At 35.6% G+C, this 18498-nt stretch overlaps 1 protein-coding gene across 7 annotated transcripts in view; it reads right to left on the reverse strand.

Moving 5' to 3' along the window:
- The window catches only part of si:ch211-200p22.4 (phosphatidylinositol-binding clathrin assembly protein), a 71705-nt gene that overhangs the window by 5341 nt on the left and 47866 nt on the right, over window positions 1-18498 (reverse strand). For 3 of the 7 annotated variants that reach the window (XM_051900725.1, XM_051900721.1, XM_051900724.1), the window contains 10 exons: window positions 17184-17269; window positions 16675-16810; window positions 13813-13946; window positions 12060-12157; window positions 7556-7666; window positions 5058-5189; window positions 4738-4768; window positions 4478-4628; window positions 879-935; window positions 655-771 (listed from right to left, as the gene is read on the reverse strand). In XM_051900725.1, coding sequence (XP_051756685.1) covers window positions 655-771; window positions 879-935; window positions 4478-4628; window positions 4738-4768; window positions 5058-5189; window positions 7556-7666; window positions 12060-12157; window positions 13813-13946; window positions 16675-16810; window positions 17184-17269 — 1053 coding nt within the window. Of the gene's footprint in view, window positions 1-654; window positions 772-878; window positions 936-3288; window positions 3316-4477; window positions 4629-4737; window positions 4769-5057; window positions 5190-7555; window positions 7667-12059; window positions 12158-13812; window positions 13947-16674; window positions 16811-17183; window positions 17270-18498 lie in introns of all 7 variants that reach the window. The other 4 variants (XM_051900728.1, XM_051900723.1, XM_051900727.1 and 1 more) reach the window with 4 other exon arrangements.

Below are 18498 nucleotides of genomic sequence, written 5' to 3' on the forward strand. Positions count from 1 at the left end.
CGGTGCTAATATACACACACGATGTGGTGTAATACTACCAAAAAATTATAATCATAACCTTTATCTCCATACCAAAATCCCAGATGGCCAGACAGAGACTCATCTTTTATAAATCATTAAAATATTAATGTTTGCAACGCTGTGAGCACGGAGAACACTGTAAGTATTTTAAATGTTTAACTTTTTAAAATGTTAAATATGAATAAATAGCGCTCATAAACGACCATCAAGATGGCATTCTCAGGTGAAACGAGTCGAGGCTTGGACCCGGAAACGGTGTTCCTTACGTCACGATTTAACAAGCGGATATAGTATATATTGGTTCAAACAGAAAAAAATCCAAGAGTAACAGTATTGCAAATTGTATTTATAAAAAAAAAAAAAAATTGAAAAGTCTTTATTTCCATTAAAAACAATAAAATGAATACTAATTCAATCCTGTAGGAATTGTTTGTTTATTATTGATGACATACTAAATAGACAGTAGAAGTTCTTTTAGGCTTTTCAACATTGAGTTTCAGTCTGTCGTTCAACAGAGATAACTATCGATATGAAAGTTTGTTATATTATAGCACTGATGCATGGATTAAATGCATGGGAGGCCAATGTGTGTGATAGAAGTGGATTAACTGGTATGTGTTTGTGTGTGTGTACCTGGGCTCCGGGGATGGGGGTGAAAGGGTTAGTAGGTCTAAGAACAGGCTGGTTGTACAACATGGGTTGTTGGGTCATCACTGGAACCCCTCCCATCTGTCCCAGCTGAGGAGGGACCTAAATCCACCCAAACATAACATTCAGCATTACTTTCTTTTCAGCTATTAACCATTTAATTAATCTACATAATATCCATGTAACCACTGTGAGGTCACAATGCTCACCATTCCATACACAGGCACTTGAGGTGTTGTCATGGAAAACGCCATGGGAGCAGGAGCCTGCGTGTAAAAAAAAAAAAAGTGGCAAATCAACCATCATTGCGCTGACTGATCAAACAATGCTGCACTGATCAAGCGAACAATGACATACTGATCAAACTACTGTATACTCATTCAATACCATTGTGCTTACTAATCATGTCTGGTTCATTTAAAGATCTGGTTTAATTTAACTCTTTTGTACCCGCAACAGGTCAGGGGTACTTAAACCCTCCTGCACAGATGCCTGGACTGGTCCATTCAACACATGCAACACTGGAGTAAAAACAATTGACTCAAGGATTTGACACGTGCCTACTAATGACGTGACGGGTCTTTTTTTTTTTTTTGTCCAAAGGCCTTAATAATAATAAAAAACAAAGATATGACATCCAAAGTATGTAAGGTAGTACAACTAGATCTCTTTTATTGAATCCAAAAGGTTAATTATATTTTGCTACATATAAAGGTATTTTAAAGATTTTGAAGTGTCAAAAGGTAATTCGGTTTAACCGTCCAAAGGCCAACACAGCTATTTCATTTGTGATTAAAATATCTTAAGATGTAATAAATGTATATATTTTTTATTCTGGCATGATTTTATAACATCATATATCAACAGTGCAAAATGGTATTGAAATTATGTGAAGAAGTCGTTGCTTTGTTATGAGAAAGACTGTCTGAAAAAATTTATTTCATTGATGTCATTCAGAGCAACCAATATAAAGGGACCATTTTGGATCAAGTCATGAGGTCAATATCATGTGACAGGATGTGACATCATTCAGACACCTGCAAAGGACCACATGGTCATGAAGCAAAGTAACTTACTCTCTCTAAACTATTTGAAAAATTCATGTTTTCACTTGCTTATATGCATGTCCCAAACATCAGGTCATTTGTATAAAACATGGAAAATGTTGTAATATTTTAAAAACTTGTACTAAATATAAAATGTTTGATTATCTTTTTGCTAGCTAGCTAGATATCAGACTGTTAGCACTGTTTGAAAATATCGTCATTCGGTATAACCAAAAGTGTCATTCGGTACTTTACATTCAAAAGTTTGGGGTCAGTGTAAGTAAGTAAGTAAAGTAAGTAAGTAAATAAATAAGCAAATAAATAAGTAAATAAATAAATATAATAAATATATATATATAAAAATTACTGACTCCAAACTTTTGAACGGTTGTGTATGTCTTGAATAGTTTTCCCTAAAACACTGACTTACCTGAATAACTGTCATGCACTTAAAAGCCTAACATCTTATTTGACACCTTATTCTGAACACGGCAAGCATTGATTTTTACTCGTTGGCACATAGCATGTATTCATCAGTTTTGAATCATAAGCAGGTTACATAAAATGCAGCCCCAAAACACAAACATTTGCACAGGTCTGGTTTGCAAGTCAAAAGATGAATGCATCAAATGCTACAGAAAGGGCACAAGAGACCAAACAAACATTTATATGTCACAGGGAAATCAACATATGACATTTTCTGTGTTTATCAGGCATGAAGTGGAAAAAGAGGGTGTTGGAAGTCAGAGTAAAGGCCTATTCACACTAAGTATCAATTTTCAGCCCCTTCACACAGAATGTGAAAATTTGCCTTTGGGTCATACAGCCTGGAACCAGAGTTTCAAAGAGACTTCAATCTATTGTTTTGTTTTTTAAATTATTCTCAAGAGAGCATGAAGCATAAAAAGCCACTGTGGTTAACAAGCTCAAGCAAAAAAAGTCATATAATACACATATACATTATGCATGATATTATTTACATAAACATGTATTAAACTGACCAAGCACCATATTATAACAGCTTTGCCATAATTATTATTATAGTTAAGGATGCACCAATATTAAAAATCTGTCCAATGCTGTGATAATGTTTTATGTCACACTTTTGCTTTAATCTATACAAAAAAAGCAAACAATTTTGTCTAATTATATATATATATATATATAGATATATATATATATATATATATATATATATATATATATAAAAACACACTAAAAACTAAAAGCTACAAGTGTTATTTTAGGCATTACATTATAATCTGACAATAGTTTGTATGTTGCTCGTCAAAGCACATGAACAACCAGTGTTTTTTTTTTTTTTTTTTTTTTGTTCAGATATGCAAGCTTTTCTAAGTAACTGACCATTTTCACCAACGATTCACATCACTTTACTGAAAACTGAATTCATTAGACTGAACAGGTTTAGATAGAAATAAAAAATAAGGTGTGGAGAAGGAAAGTGTGAAAAAGAGGGAAATGTGAGGGAATAAGATTGTGTGTGTAAGAGAGAATCGATCCCTCTTAAATGATACTCAAGATAATAGAACTTTCAGTTATAGGTGGTACTTACATAACTAGTATAGAACATTCCAGTCTGCTGGGTTAAGCACAAGGAAGAAGATAGAGAGAAAGACAGAAACATACAGAGCGAGGAGAGATGAAGACGTTAGACGCGGGGAGAAACAGGCAAGAAAGATGCCGACCACATAAAAGGTGGAGAGAGACAGAAAGAGAGACATTGAAGGTTAGTCATTCACAGACTTCTGCTCTCTCTCAACTCAGGCAGTTCAAAAGTCAATCTACACTGAACGCCCTGAGTGAGAGAGAGAAGAGAGGTCAAAAACACATGTAAACAGCTAAATCATATCATCTGCTTCCTGTCTCTGAAGACACTAACACCTCACCTGCCCAACTGGATCAATACACACAGCTTGAGAACAGGAAGTAAACACACTCACACTCATATTTCCTGAAGATACACAGTACCATAGCAAACAGGAACAGAAACTGCCATCTCAATACTACTAAAATCTAAATTAAATCTGGATATCTGCTGTGAATCATGCTTGCCAACAGATGGATTCCTTTGTATTTGTAAGTTAAGTTTAAGAGTAGTTGAAATGATTTGTGTTGACATAAGCAAGAAGGTCTGTATATATTAAGTAATGGTTAAATATACAGTCATCCGGTCTCAGGGTGATCAGGATATCAGGAAGGCCCCTTATCCTGAAGTGGTTTATTTTGCTATGAGCCTGCTTACATGGTTACATACTAATAATAAATGGACATGGAATATTGAGTGGAAATTGTGTTATGTGGGAAGAAATAGACTGCAGAGAGACAATAAAAACAGCAGAGATGTAAGAAATCAGTTGCCTCGTAAATTATACAGTTTAGTGTCCTTTTTCTAAAAAATTAAGCACCAAATCAGCATATTAGAATGATTTCTGAAGGATCATGTTACACTGAAGACTGGAGTAATAGCTGCTTCGAAATCACCAGAATAAATTACATTGTACAATAATTTAAAATAGAAAATAGTTACTTTAAATCATAATAATATTTCACAATATTACTGTTTTTACTGTATTTTTCATCAAATAAATGCAGCTTAAGAGACTTCTTTCAAAAACATAAAAAAAAAAATCTTACTGACCCCAAACTTTTGAACAGTAGTTCAAATATATTTAGATGGCTGTATATTAGTGTGTTTGACTGAGTTTATGTTTGTGTTAGTGTATTTGCATGTGTGTTCTCACCATGTGTGGCACGGGCATGGCGGCAGGTGGCATGGCAGCAGGTGGCAGGGGGGCGGGGCTCCAGGCAGTGGTGCTGCTCATTGTCTTTGACTGCCAGTTAGTGCCACCAGTCAACTTCTTCTCTCCAGGCTGAGTCCACTGCATATCAGACCTGCATGCAAACAGACACAGAGAGTCAGAAAAGCTAGACATTGCCTCTTATTACAGATTGAAGCACACAACCAGAAATGATTCAGAAATAATTAAATGTAAATCCTCACTTTTTGCCTGGTGCTCCCCCAAACTGCAGGTCTAAAAAGAGAGCACGAGAAAGAAACAGACTGTTAGAACAGCCTCACATCAGCATAATACTGGAAGACTTACAGCAGTGGAGGCATCAGAGACCTATTCATTTCCCCTAAGCTAGGTTTAATTCATCTCTGTTCAACACGCACACACATAGCATCTAGCACCATATGGCTGCTGACTCTCTGTTCAGTAGAGTAGCACAAATGCAATTTGAAGGTCAGGGACTTCTGACCAAGTAAATAAAGAAAGCTACACAAACAGACCAATAATGCTGCGAGGGAAAGGGACTCACTGCCTACGAGGTTGGCCAGAGACGAGTCCAGGTCATTGGCCAGCAGTTTACTGTCTGTATGATGGGGCATGACCGGCACCTGACTGTGAACTGTCACTGTGGGCTTCAACAAGTCTCCTAACGCATCATAACCTGAAAAGAAAAAAAAAAGACAGATTATTCCATTAATGAATCCACTGAAGTATTATGAGAGTGACAAACCACTTATTTTTGCTGCAGACTGGCACCTAACCAAAAGCGACATGTCAAGCGACCAGCAATAAAAACTATTAAGGACATTTTGTCATACGTTTGGTTTCCATTTCTGCTGTGTTGACTTTTTTTTAATTAATTGGGTATCAGTTAAACTTGACTAAACCAAATTCGCTACTGTGTGTTAGTTGTAGTTGTGATGATTAAGCTCCGAAAAGGATAAAATAAAATTTGTACAGATGAACAGCAGTCTCAGATCAGCATTCTGAATTGGCAAATACCAGTTCAGGTATTGGTCTTGGGAAAGAAAAAACAGGATCAGTGCATCACAGCTCAATATAACTGTACATGAAACATCAAATACGCTCTTAATGAATGTGATACTATCAGTGTGAACACACAAATTGCTAGTCGCTGGAAACTTGTCGCATTGGGCTGGTTAGAACATAAGAGTTATAGAGCAGAGAAACAGGAGTAAGACGAGAGAAAGCGAGCTGAATTCCTGCTGATGTTTATAATGATGCGAGCAGCGGGGATGAGCCTCTGTGAGGCCACACATGGCATGACAAAAGACTCACAGAGATGTAGAGTAGAGCATGAGGTCAGGATGGGAGGAACCACACTGAGATCTAAGAGGAAATAACATGGCAGGGGTCCTTAAAGAAACTGGAAATCTATGTCATCCCCTTTTTTGTCTCGTTTTTCTTCTTATTGAGGCATTAAATTCAACATGAAAACAAAATATTTACTTTCTTAATACATGTTTCTGGTCTTAATGTGCATGAATAATCAGTGCAAGTAATTTCAAAGAGAAAAAAACATTGTCTTTGTAATCTTTCATTAAAATGTAATAAATCTCAGAAATGATTTTCCCTTTTTTGGCTGATATCATATAGGCCACACAGGATACTAATTAAACGTTAACCAATGCTATTTAGGCTATGTTTTGGACTGGTATTGTAGGTAATGAAGCCTGAACTTAACCTTTAGCATCCACATTTTTTTGATCCTTTCTACAATTGACTGCAAACTATCAGCTCCATTGTATGGATTGCCCACTTTTCACAATGCAATTTATTCCCAAAGTCTTGCACTGAATATTTGAATTATTGTTAACTAAAACTATTATCATTTCAGTAACTAAAATAAAGCTGAAGTAAAATAAAATATGAATATTAGATGATAAAATTTTAACTTATTAAATCTTATTAGACATAAAAAAAAACTAAATTAAAAAAAGTTTAAACTAAAATACTAAAATTAAAGCTAAATAGAAATATTATAGAATATAAATAGAAAAAAATAATAAAAATGAACAAACTTAAATTAAAATAAACTGAAAATATAAAAATAAAATCTAATTGAAAATTAATAAATATTCTACTATATTAGTATCTATAACAATACTAAAATAACACTGTTGTGAACATTTCATGTTGACTTTCAAACAGCTGTTTGAAGAGGCCTCTGACGGATTTCAAATGGTAAATAGCACAGGGCATTTTGTAATTCTTTTAGTAAATGAGAGAAAGAAAGCAAGAGAGAGTCTGCTGACACATGCCATATTTATACAGTTTTACTTCCTGCTTCGCCAGCAGGAACAAGGAGGCCAAGACAAAAAAAAAAAAAAGAAAAAAAAAAGTAGTAAACTCACCACATCAGATCAGCATCACAACCCAGGAAAGAGAGCAAAAAAAAAAAAAAAAAAAAAAGAGGGAAAAGGGGTGGGTGGAGACAAAAAAAAAAAAGGCAAAAGGTAAGAAAAAGAAGGCCAAGGACATAAAAAAGGAGGAAGGAAAAGGGGCGAAGAGAGAGAGAGTATATTGGTGAGTGTGTGTGCGTCTGTTCTGTGTTCAGATAAGAAGTGTAACGACAAGTGATTAACAGATGGAGAAAAATGCCAGTCAGCACCCAGCCTCCACTAACACACACACACACACACACACACACACACACACACACACACAGTGGATGGATGAAGGGATGATAACAGACTGTCCACAGCCACAGAGCAGCGAAGTGAGCGAGTAAGTGGGGGGGAAAAGCATGAGTGATTCCCCAAAGAACATTCCCAATCTCTCCAGAACCGAGTCAGGCGGGCAGGTGCTGCAGCCAGCTGCACAATTTGTTTCAGCATTCCAGCAGCAAAGCTCCACAAACTCACCATAACAGCAAAACCAGCAGAAGAGTTTTATTTCAGGTGAAGGTTACTAAGTTTTGCAGATATTAAGAGCCGTAGCAAGGGTCAAACCTTTAAAGATTAATAAGCGCAGTTATTAATATATCACACTCATGAGACATTTTACCAGCTGATGGCTTCACATCACTATTGGAAGCTTTAGTCCCAAATACAGCATCAAAATCTACATTCATGGTGGGAATGGAAGCCATGGGATGAAGAGTGCTGCTCTCTAGACCTGAGAGTAACACACACACACACACACACACACAAAATAAAGATGTCACAACACATTATGATTGTTGCTCTGCAAAATACCTATGATACTGTTCCCTCATCTTTTGACCACTAAACTCCCATGACTTTTCCAGGCGTTTGAGATTATTGGATGAGGACTGATGAAGTTGCTCACAAAGAACAATTCACTATCAAAATTTACATGATATTCTATTGATTTTCATGGCTTTTTTCAACCTGGAGGGGAGAATAAATCAATTAATCAATCACAATTGCACCAAAATTAAAAATGTTTAAATTCAAGTTCAAATTCTCATCAAAAATATAGTATAGGTAGCATGAGCATGTCTCATTTGTATTGATTTGTATTGATTGTATATTTCAAATAAATGCTGTTTTAAACTTTCTACTCATCAAAAAATCATGAAAAAAATGAAGTGCATCAGTTTCCACAAAAAAATTAAGCAGCACAACAAAATTTAAAAGACACTTATTCATTTTTATCTATACATTACCATGACTTTTGAGGCAAACATTCATGACCTAATGTTCCATGAAAGTCTATGTATACATGTAAAATAAGAAAAATCCATGTTCAAATTTATCATAGCATATTTAACTAAAATTAATGACTATTAATGCTATTTGTTTGCTTGCTATTTGTTTTAATAAAAAGTACAAGCTGTGACTGTGTCAGACGTTAATCCACACACAGAACATATCACGTGACTGAATGCCCGACTGCTAAGTATTGTAATTTGTTTAACCAACATTATCAGTTATAACTCATGGCCAGAATTTTGTTTTGGAAAATGAGGGGGAACTTCCCCTTTGGTAACTCTTTTGTATTTGTGTTTTTAGAATGGGGTAATTTTGTTGTGCAATAGCTTACACACAGCACAAGGAAGCTTGATTTTAAACACTGCACTGAACTTACTAACAGTCAGTAAAATAAGAATAAATAAATTAAAAGCAGTAGCACAAATAAATACAACATAATAAAGATACAAATTAAAGTTTTTTTAAGGTAGGTCTAACAGTAGTATTCAGGTACATAAATACTACAGAAATAAAACTGTAAATTAAAAAAAGTAAATTCACTGTAAATTAAAAACATTAATACTTAAAATTAAAGTTACAAATGTCATTCAGTCAAGAGCAGTGAGTGATTTTCTCTTTGTCTTGTTCTTTGATTAACATTAATGACAGACAGCAGCAGGTTTATTAGGCTGCTGTCATTTTAAGACTGAATGCACGGATCCAATATACTGACGTTTTCTTTCTCAACTGTTTAACCGACTTAGTTTACGAGGATACTCACCAAGACAGGCATTTTGACATAATTGTATGTGTATTTGGCCACGGTGCATATGCTGTGTGCTTAGGGATGGGCGATTATATGATACAGATACTTTCAAAAGGCCAGCATCGTCAATATCTATAACGATATAATACCTCTAAAATTAAACATATATTCTATTATACAGATATTTGTGAAACATATTTCCATGACTTTTCCAAAACTTTCTGGTTTATTTATTTTCCCAAAACTTTTCCAGTCCTGGAAATTGCTATTTTAAAATTCCATGATTTTTCAAGGTTTTTCATAACTGTACAAACCCTGCTTATTACCGTTCCCAAACTTTCAAACGACAGTGTACATGACCTCTTTTCTGGCAATATATCACAGATGATCCACTTAAATTGATTCTAGAGCTGCACAATTCATCAAAATAAAATCCGAGTAATGAACTGGCCTATTAAATCGCTGGCTTGTTAATCTAAAATGGCCTATTAATCTTGTTAGTTTGTAGTTTTCACACATGCTATTTTAAATGTGATTCTATGTCTTTTTACGTGAATATCTAAACAACAGCACAATGAAATGTTAAATGTTCATCATATCACAATTCAAATCGCAATGTGTGTCATAACCCCAAAATATAATTTTTTGAGGTCAAACCATGCAGCCCAGTTAAACCTAGACCATTTTACATGTATACTTTTTCCTCTACATTAAAATTTCTGATAACAGTTTCCATCCATCGGAGAATGCTATTAAATGCCATTTTTGGCTGTAAATTTCATTAAATACCATTTTTAGCTGAAGTACTTCAGGCAGCCGAAATTTTAATGGATTCCTATTATTATTGCACAGTTTCTAATGTAAATAACAATATACAGCTTAAATCTGTGCCTGTGGTTTTTTTCCTCACTCCTCTCCTCATTACTCAGCAGTCTTTCTTTTTTTTTCTTTTTTTTTTTAAACACCTCATCTCTCCATCTGTCTACATTGGTGCATCTTTGCACTGTTAGTAGTATATGTGGGTCTCTAGAGGCCTGAATCTAGCTGTGCGTCTGGCTAGCCCTCGGCGCACCTGCCCACTAGCTGTAAAACGCACGCTCCAAGTGCATGCTGTGACCTACAAATCCTGGCATAGTTAAGAGTCTGGCAGTGTGTCTACATTCTGTACCTTGTGTCCTCAATTCACACTACCCCAGCAGATGTGCTGAACTGCTGAAAATGAACCTCTGACACCAAGCATAGCTCCCAACCACAGCAATAATTCCTCAGCGGAATGGTACCAAAACTGGACATATCTAGAAAATGTTGTTCTAAACTGACACAAAAGGATGGATTGGTACGGAAAAAAAAAAAAAAAAAAAAAACCACTGGTTGGGTTGCAAAACCTAGCGAGCTGCTCATCTAGACAGCCCTGATATACTGATATACAAGCGAAATCGAAGTTCAACTTGTGATTGTTTTGAGAGTTCAAAACAGCTTGCCAAAGCGAACTTTCAGGAAAAGTTTGCTCCGGCTAGTAAACACCTACGAACTACCATTGGTCTGTGGCGATTACATAATAGGTAGGTGTGCACTGAGGCTCCACCTTCTTTTAGGTGGAAATCTTCTCCAGTTCATTTCTTTTGTTCAGTCCGTTGAGGGCAGGTGTCTGTGAGTAAATACATGAACACACTGGAGAGCCGCTTTATAATAGAAAATGAAGTTGTACTTCTGATGAAATGAGACACTGACACTGTTTTTCAAGTTAAATACTGTAAAGTTCCTTGCTTTTAAGCAATCTATTGCATTAAGTGCTATATAAATAAACGTGACGTGACTTTAATGGATTGCCGAATTGCAGAGCTTGTGAAAATATATCCACATTGCTATGATCAGATGCTTGCTGTTTTTTTTCATTTTTGTTTTGTGATTATTTTGTTTTTAAGAGAATTCATCTAAACTCTGCTCTCAGCAGCAGGGGCGGTGTCGGAATGTTCGCTAACGGTCGCTGGTCATGTATTTCAAACTTTTTACCCCTAAGCAAATAACAGAAAAGAACTTCGTCGTGAGTTTATTGGGGCCTTAAATTATGCACTTGATGTGGACTTCTCTCAAGTGTGTTTGTAAAGTCCAGAAAATTGTAGGGTGTCTCATGTGTCTTCTTATAAACTAGAAGAGTGCTTCCTTTGCGGTCGTGATACACTCTTATTATGTATTTTTGCAAAGCAATCACCACTGCAAACTACTACCCAAAATACTATACGCCATTACACTACCTGTCAAAAGACGAATAATTAAGAGTTATGTTTTCAAAAGAAGTCTCTTACTTGCCAAGTCTGCATTTATTTGATCAAAAATAATACATAAAAAAAAAAACATTATTATTATGAAATACTTGACTTTTTAATATATTTTAAAATGTCATTTATTATTTAAAAAAAAAAAAAAAATGCTGTTCATTGAACTTTCTACTCAAAAGAATTCTTAAAAAAAAAAAAAAAAAAAATCACGGTTTCCAAAAAAATATTAAGCAGCAGTGTCAGAGTTAACATTAATAATAATAAGAACCATTATTAATAACTGAGCACCAATAAATTATTGGCAATAACTCAGCAGAAATCAGCATATTAGAATGATTTCTGAAGAATCATATAACACTGAAGACCGCAATAAAGGCTGCTGAAATTCAGCAGTGCCATCACAGGAATAAATTACATTATAAAATATTCAAATAGAAAACAGTTAGTTTAAATTGTAATATTTCACAATATTATTGTTTTCCTGTATTTTTGATCATATAAATGCAGCCTTGGTGAGTATGAGAGACTTCTTTCAGAAACATTTAAAAAAGCCCAAGGGCTAAAGGCAGCATTTGGGGCAGGGCTTACAAATACAGCTTGTGATGATGTGAAACAGACAATGTACATAGGAATGAACTAGCATGTAAACAAACAAATAATTAAATGAACATTTACTGCAAGTTAACAAAGGATTGATCTGTTCTAATGATTTTTCTAGGACTAAATTAAAGGTCAACGATCTAAAGTGGTAAAGCAACAGAAGCGGCATTAGTGATGGGGTGTATGTGTGTGGGTGGAGTGGGCCGCACCTCCCCAGGCACTGCTGGCGGTGGAGATAGGAGTGCTCTGCACAGCAGGAATGAAGGCAGGCTGGAGGTCAAACAAGTCACTGGTGAGGTTTGGCATGCTGTGCAAAAAAAAAAAAAAAAAAAAAAAAAAAGAAAACACTTTAGTACAAGAGTAATACATTCAAATACTACCACAGAGATTGTGTATAATATTTTGTAAATATATTGCAGTATTTTATGCTATTTTATAGAAAAATGTAGTATTGTGTGTGAAAATATTTGAAGGTTTTGAAGTAAGTTTGATAAACTTTAATAAGTAAAATCACAGGAAGGATGCAAAATTAAGACACACTGCCTTTCAAAGGTTTGGAGAGAGTAAGGTTTCTCTTTCTGAATTCTTACATTTAGAAAGCACACATTAAACTGATCAAATGTGACATTAAAGACTTTTACATTGTAGATTTCTCTTTCAAATACATTTGTTCGTTTGAAGTTTCTATTCATCAAAGAATCCTGAAAAAAGGTATCCTGATGTCCTCAAATAATAAGAACCATTAATAATAAGAATCATTATTAATAATTGAGCACCAATAATTATTGATAATAACTGAACACCAAATCAGAATGATAGAATGATTTCTGAAGGATCATGTGACACTGAAGACTGGAGTAATGGCTGTAGAAAATTCAGTTGTGCCTTCGTGATAATACAATTTTATAAAACATTAAAAAAGAGAACAGTTATTTTTTATAATTGTAATAGTGTTTGACAATATTACAGTTTTACAGTATTTACAAAAAGATTAAAAAAAAAAAAAAAAAAAACTTGCTGGCCCCAAACCTTTGAAAGATTATATATGTATACAGTGCTCCCCCAGTTTGAGAAATTAGAAACTAGATCATTGTACAATGTCTGGTAGAACTTCGTCAAAAGCAACTGGACTGTGATTTTTATTGGTTTCAAGACATTGCACCACCAGGCTAAGTGGCTTCATCAATTTACTCGAGAGAGGGAGCGAATCGAAACAGCAGGTATTGATGTGTGTCCCTTTTCTGTAGAAGTCGACATCTAGTACTCCCTCTTCTCTCACACGTACTGTATAGCACCATCTAAAAATGTTTCTTAATCTTTATATGGTTCTGTAAAAGGCTTGGTAGAGTTTGGAAAGGAATCTGAAGCAGAAGCTGGACACAAAAAGTGTCCAGTGATCTCCTTTTCACTTTGTCTATGCAGTCTACATTAAGAGATACTAGTGAATTAACTGCACAGCCATGGTTTGGTCTTTAGAAGCCGTCCCAGTTCTCAAAGATGGTTCAAGGCTTTTTCATTCTCACCAATTGCACATTTAGATTATACAACTGGGAAGAGTCCACAGCCAAAAAACACCTCCAAAAAGCATTAAAAGTCAGACTGGGTGAAAAGATTGGGTCATGACCACCTGTCCACATCTTACGACAACCAACTCGCATCATCAGCGAGGCAACTACTACAACAATGACGAGGTTCATGATGCCAACAGGGGTTTAAAACCAGCAAACAACCCAACAAGAGCCGAATGCATTGAATAAGTTCAAACACATATCTTTTAGTTTATTCAAAATCTCAGACTTTTTGAACAAGGTGTACATGTATTTTTAATGTGTTTATGCTGTGTGTCATATGGGGTAGTACATGTTGTAGAGGTATTGGGTTTTGTATGGTAATGCATATCATATGGTATCATATGGTAAATTATCTACTGTAGTCATGTCAATATCTACTTATGTCAATGACCTGTTTGTTGAGGGTGGGCTTGTGGTGTTGGTGAACAGGTCCATGCCCGCACTGTGGTTGTTGGCACTGCCCATAGAATGTGTGCTGGGTGAGGTGGAGGGGGACTGCATGCCGATCTCCTTCAGACGCTGGTTCTATACAAACACAGGAAAAACATTTATAGAGAATGTAAAGTATGTAAAGACTGGGCTGTCTGGCTTAATTCTTTGGTAATGGTCACTGTAGAGCAGGACAGCACAGAGCATTTCCTTCAGCTGAGCTCTGTGAAATCAGACAGATTACAGCAACTCAGGCAGCTGAAGTGCCAGTCAGCTACAGCTCAGACCTGCTGCCTGTGTAGGTCTGTATAGTGGCTGTATTCACCTTTTTCTTGATGAGCCTACTGCATTTTGAATTATGGGAAGCACTTCCGGTTTGGGGAACTTTCACTCAAAAAGACAAATCATAAGGTTGCGCTACAAATAATTATTATCAGTCAGTTTGACTATTTTCCGTTGTGTTTTTATATTCAGGAGAATAACATAACGCATAACTGCTGCGTTCTTTTCCTCCTGATTATTTTATTGTTTTCTTTGTATTCCACTGTAACATTATGAAAAAAGACAACATATACTGCACATGTATGGTCTGTTCCCATAAAAGATTCACTGGAATGCACTTAGAATCTCTCTTTTTTCCCCCCCAAATCCTCATGTCTTTTTCCAGGTTTGTTTTCAATGGATGCTTTAAAATGTAGCTGTCTCCCCTTTTCACTTCTTATCCCTATTAGCAGTGTGTACTGGAGCGTTTCTAAAGTAGGTAAATACAATATTTGTTATCTGTCAAAAGACAGAAAGCACTTTGAAATATTATCACTTAATGCTGAAGTAAATGAACATTTTTGATTAAGTCAACTTTATATAAATATTCAGAGTGAAGCTGTGTTCTTTTACACGTGAGCAGCTCATGATCCAGAGTTTTCAGTGTCGTAGAGCAGCTCAGTTCACAGTAAATGCTGCTCAACAAAAACTGGATCTGCTCTGAGTTTGGGTTGCTTATAATGTGTGTTTGGAAAAACATTGCCTCTCTACATTATGTAGGTATTGAGAGAGTTCCTTTACCGAGGAGAGGTGGGGATCTTGATCGTATTTTACTCAAACGTGACGCTTACTCGATACATAAATTAAGAACTCTTGCTCCTTACGGTCTGAATGTTGACTTTGATCAAAGCTGTTTTCAATAAATGTTTTTTCTTTTGAAGTTGGTGATGTTTTGATTGATAAATATTGGATAATGTTGTTGTACATTTATTCTTGTCATGTTCTATTTGACAAAGTTTTTTTTAAAATGATTAATTGATTGATTGTATATTTAAATGGGATTAATTGTATGCACCTGTTAATGATTGTCTATTTATGCTTTTTTTACTCTGAGCGAAATTATACCTTGACAAAGGCTTTGTGCCGAAACGTTGGTGAATAAAACTTTCTGCAAGTGAGTGTGCAGTTATATCTTTCATATACATTTAGATTTATATTTCTTGACTTGCACCTCGGATGGAGTGCATTTGTTTATGTTTTGATTATTGGAAACAGGTACCAACATTCTTCCCAAACATGTAATGAGAAGAGCATATACAGTATGCCGTCAAGAGAAAAGTAACTATAAGGGCTCCCCTGTGGTTTTCCTCCAAAATAAAATTACCATTTGAAAATGAGGAAATTAAGACAGCCATAAATATTAGTATTGTCATTTTACAGTTGTACTGTAAAATAATTTTTTTTTTCTAAATACTAAACTTTATTTTACAGTGAAATACTACAATAGTAATATCTCTATTTTAATATTTTTATTTAGCAATAATAATAATAAAAATAATAATAGTTATTATTTTATTATTATTAATTATAGTCATATTGACAAAATATTTGGCCAAATTGTGCAGTCCTACAAACAAGCACAACAAACCTGGAGCTTTATTTATTTTAAATCTCATTTTTAAATCACAATCTTTAATAATAAAAACCAGAGTTAGATTTTTTTTTTTTTCTCCAAATTGTGCAGCCCTAGATTCTACTTTCTAAAGAGAGAGAAAGTAGGTTGCAACATGTTAAGGTTTTATGCCTTTCGATATGCCCTTTACAACACTGAGAAAATGTGGGAAGAAAAGAAAACACAGAAAAAGAAAGCAGTAGCTAGAAAACTTGCCCTTCCAGGAGTGCTGAGAACACAATAATCACAAAGAAAAACCAGTTCAATTTCACACAAACTTATTCGAACATGGGCTGTGTAAATATTTTGATGTTGGACTTTGAAATTGCTCTGAATGTTTGAACTATTCAGATACGGAGCCACGGTGCATCTGGGGATACATTCCACACCACTGACGTTCCTGTCATTCAGTTTATGTGTGTGTGTGTTTATATTTGTGTCCCACAAGGTATGAAGGTACCTCCTGATGGGGACAAAGAAGTTTGATTAACCTCACTCACCATTTACTGCTGGAGGCTAATCATTGAACGTACAAGGGCGTATTGTATAAACATGCATGTATGTGTAGGACACAATGTTCTTATAACAGCATCTCCAATCCTGCCAAATCTCAGTTGGGATATGCCTATACTGTATACTCATATTATATATATATATATATATATATATATATACATATATATATATATATATATATATATATATATATATATATATATATATATATATATACATATATATATATATATACATACACACACACACTGTATATAACCAAGGCGAAAATAGCTAACAAAATCAGAATAACAACACCTCCTGTATACAGTCCAAACTGATTAGCAATTAGTACATGTTCATTTACAGAACATAATGGGAGAGATCGTGGTCTACCTTGAGTGCTTGCAGACGGGCTTGCTCCTCCTCCAACGCCTGTTGCTTCTCCTTCTCATCCATCCTGCTGGATGAGAAGGAGAAGGACATGCCGGTGTTGGACAGGGTCGACACCGCATTGGACAGAGTGTTGGCTCTGCAGACAAAAACACAGATCCACATAGAAGTGAGATTTCATTTCATTTCTTTGAGACCTGATAAATTCAACACTGTTCACAACCCAAAAAAGTCAGTATATGGCTATTATAAATCTCTTGCTAATGGTTTGTTGTTGCTGTATCAAGTGCTTCAACACATTGTGGCGTAAAGTGCTGTTAAGAGGTGGCATATATAGTAACTTGATGTGAATACATATTTTTTTAAATGATACACTCACATGAGATAAATGAGAAGTCATTAACCTAATTAAAAATTAAAATTAATCACATAATAAAAGCATTTTATTTTACACAAAATGTGTTGCTTACGGTGGCCACCATATGTTGTTATAGATCTGTAGGGTTTCGTACCTGTTGTCGGCGGAGAGCTCCTTGGTTTTCTTTCCCTCAAGAGATGCCAGGTGCTGCTCAAGAGCCTCCAGGAGACTGCTGGGAGCCTGCAGGAGAAAGAGACGAGTCAAGAACTGAGCAAAAACATACAGCACCAGTTTAAAGAGTACACACGCACACAGTCAAACACACTTAACACACATACACCCACTCGATCCACCCGAGTTTCAGAAAATAATAACAGGAGCATGCTTTAAGGTTTTGTGAAGAGGCGTACAGGCAAAGGATAAACAAGCACAGAAAACAAGAGAGAGGAAGAGTACAAATATATAAAGAGAGGAAGTGACATGCATACTTGAAGATCCAAACCTCAAACTCATGACAGACCCATGAGGTCACTAATATAAAAATTCCATTACATTAAACTCTTTACAATGGCTTCTGGAACTAGTACTTCAGGGTTTCTGCGAGACATTCTTATGTTTTGAGTCACAAATCTAACTAAAACCTTTCTCTGAGCCCTTTATACCGATCTAGGATTTGTTTCCTTCAAAAATAATTATCTTAACTACATGAGGAAGCATTACACAGATCCAGATCAGCAAACACAGGATGTGTATGTTAGCACCTAAGAGCACACACACCTCATGCTGCTTCATTCAAATGAGAGCAAATGTTAGCACAAGTCAGAGCTCATGGTTGGTGAAAAGAGCAGGTGCTTTGTGCCAACTTTCCAGAACAGACAAATCATGTATAAACTGCTCTTACAGACTAAGGGTAAGGTAAGCTCTTTGACTGAGCCTAGCTGGCAGCGCTGGCCAACATGTCTGGATCTGATCTAGGTTGGCTTTTTCTCCACATCGCTGAGAGGGCAGTTTGGGTCTAATCCATCCCACAGAAAACAGAAGCCAAAAGAGAGGAAAATATACATATGCAGCACTCTACAATTCAAATAGAAGTAAAAATGAACATTTCAACTAAGCGGGAAAACATATTACTTCCACAGAAGTGAGATAAAAAGAAAGATGAAAGTGTAACAGCTTTTAATTTGCTTCTTTCCTGTCTGATTTGATTTCCTTGGAGAAGAGACGGCGAGAACAGGCTTTTGATTAAATGGCTACATTATAGATGTGCGTGCCGGCTACGCAAAGGACAGTGAGGTTACATGAATACTTCATCACAATACTACAAACGAAGGGCCGCTGGGGCAGTTTTCTCACGTAAAGGAGAAACCGGTCATCGGGTAAAAACATATAGCTCTCGTTCTGTGCTCAAGAGCTCCACCTTCTCCTACTTTGATGGCCAGGGGGTTTGCAAGCATGAAGCCGTCATGCAA

Source organism: Ctenopharyngodon idella, chromosome 7, assembly GCF_019924925.1.
Source record: "Ctenopharyngodon idella isolate HZGC_01 chromosome 7, HZGC01, whole genome shotgun sequence".
In the NCBI taxonomy this organism is placed as follows: Eukaryota; Metazoa; Chordata; class Actinopteri; order Cypriniformes; family Xenocyprididae; genus Ctenopharyngodon; species Ctenopharyngodon idella.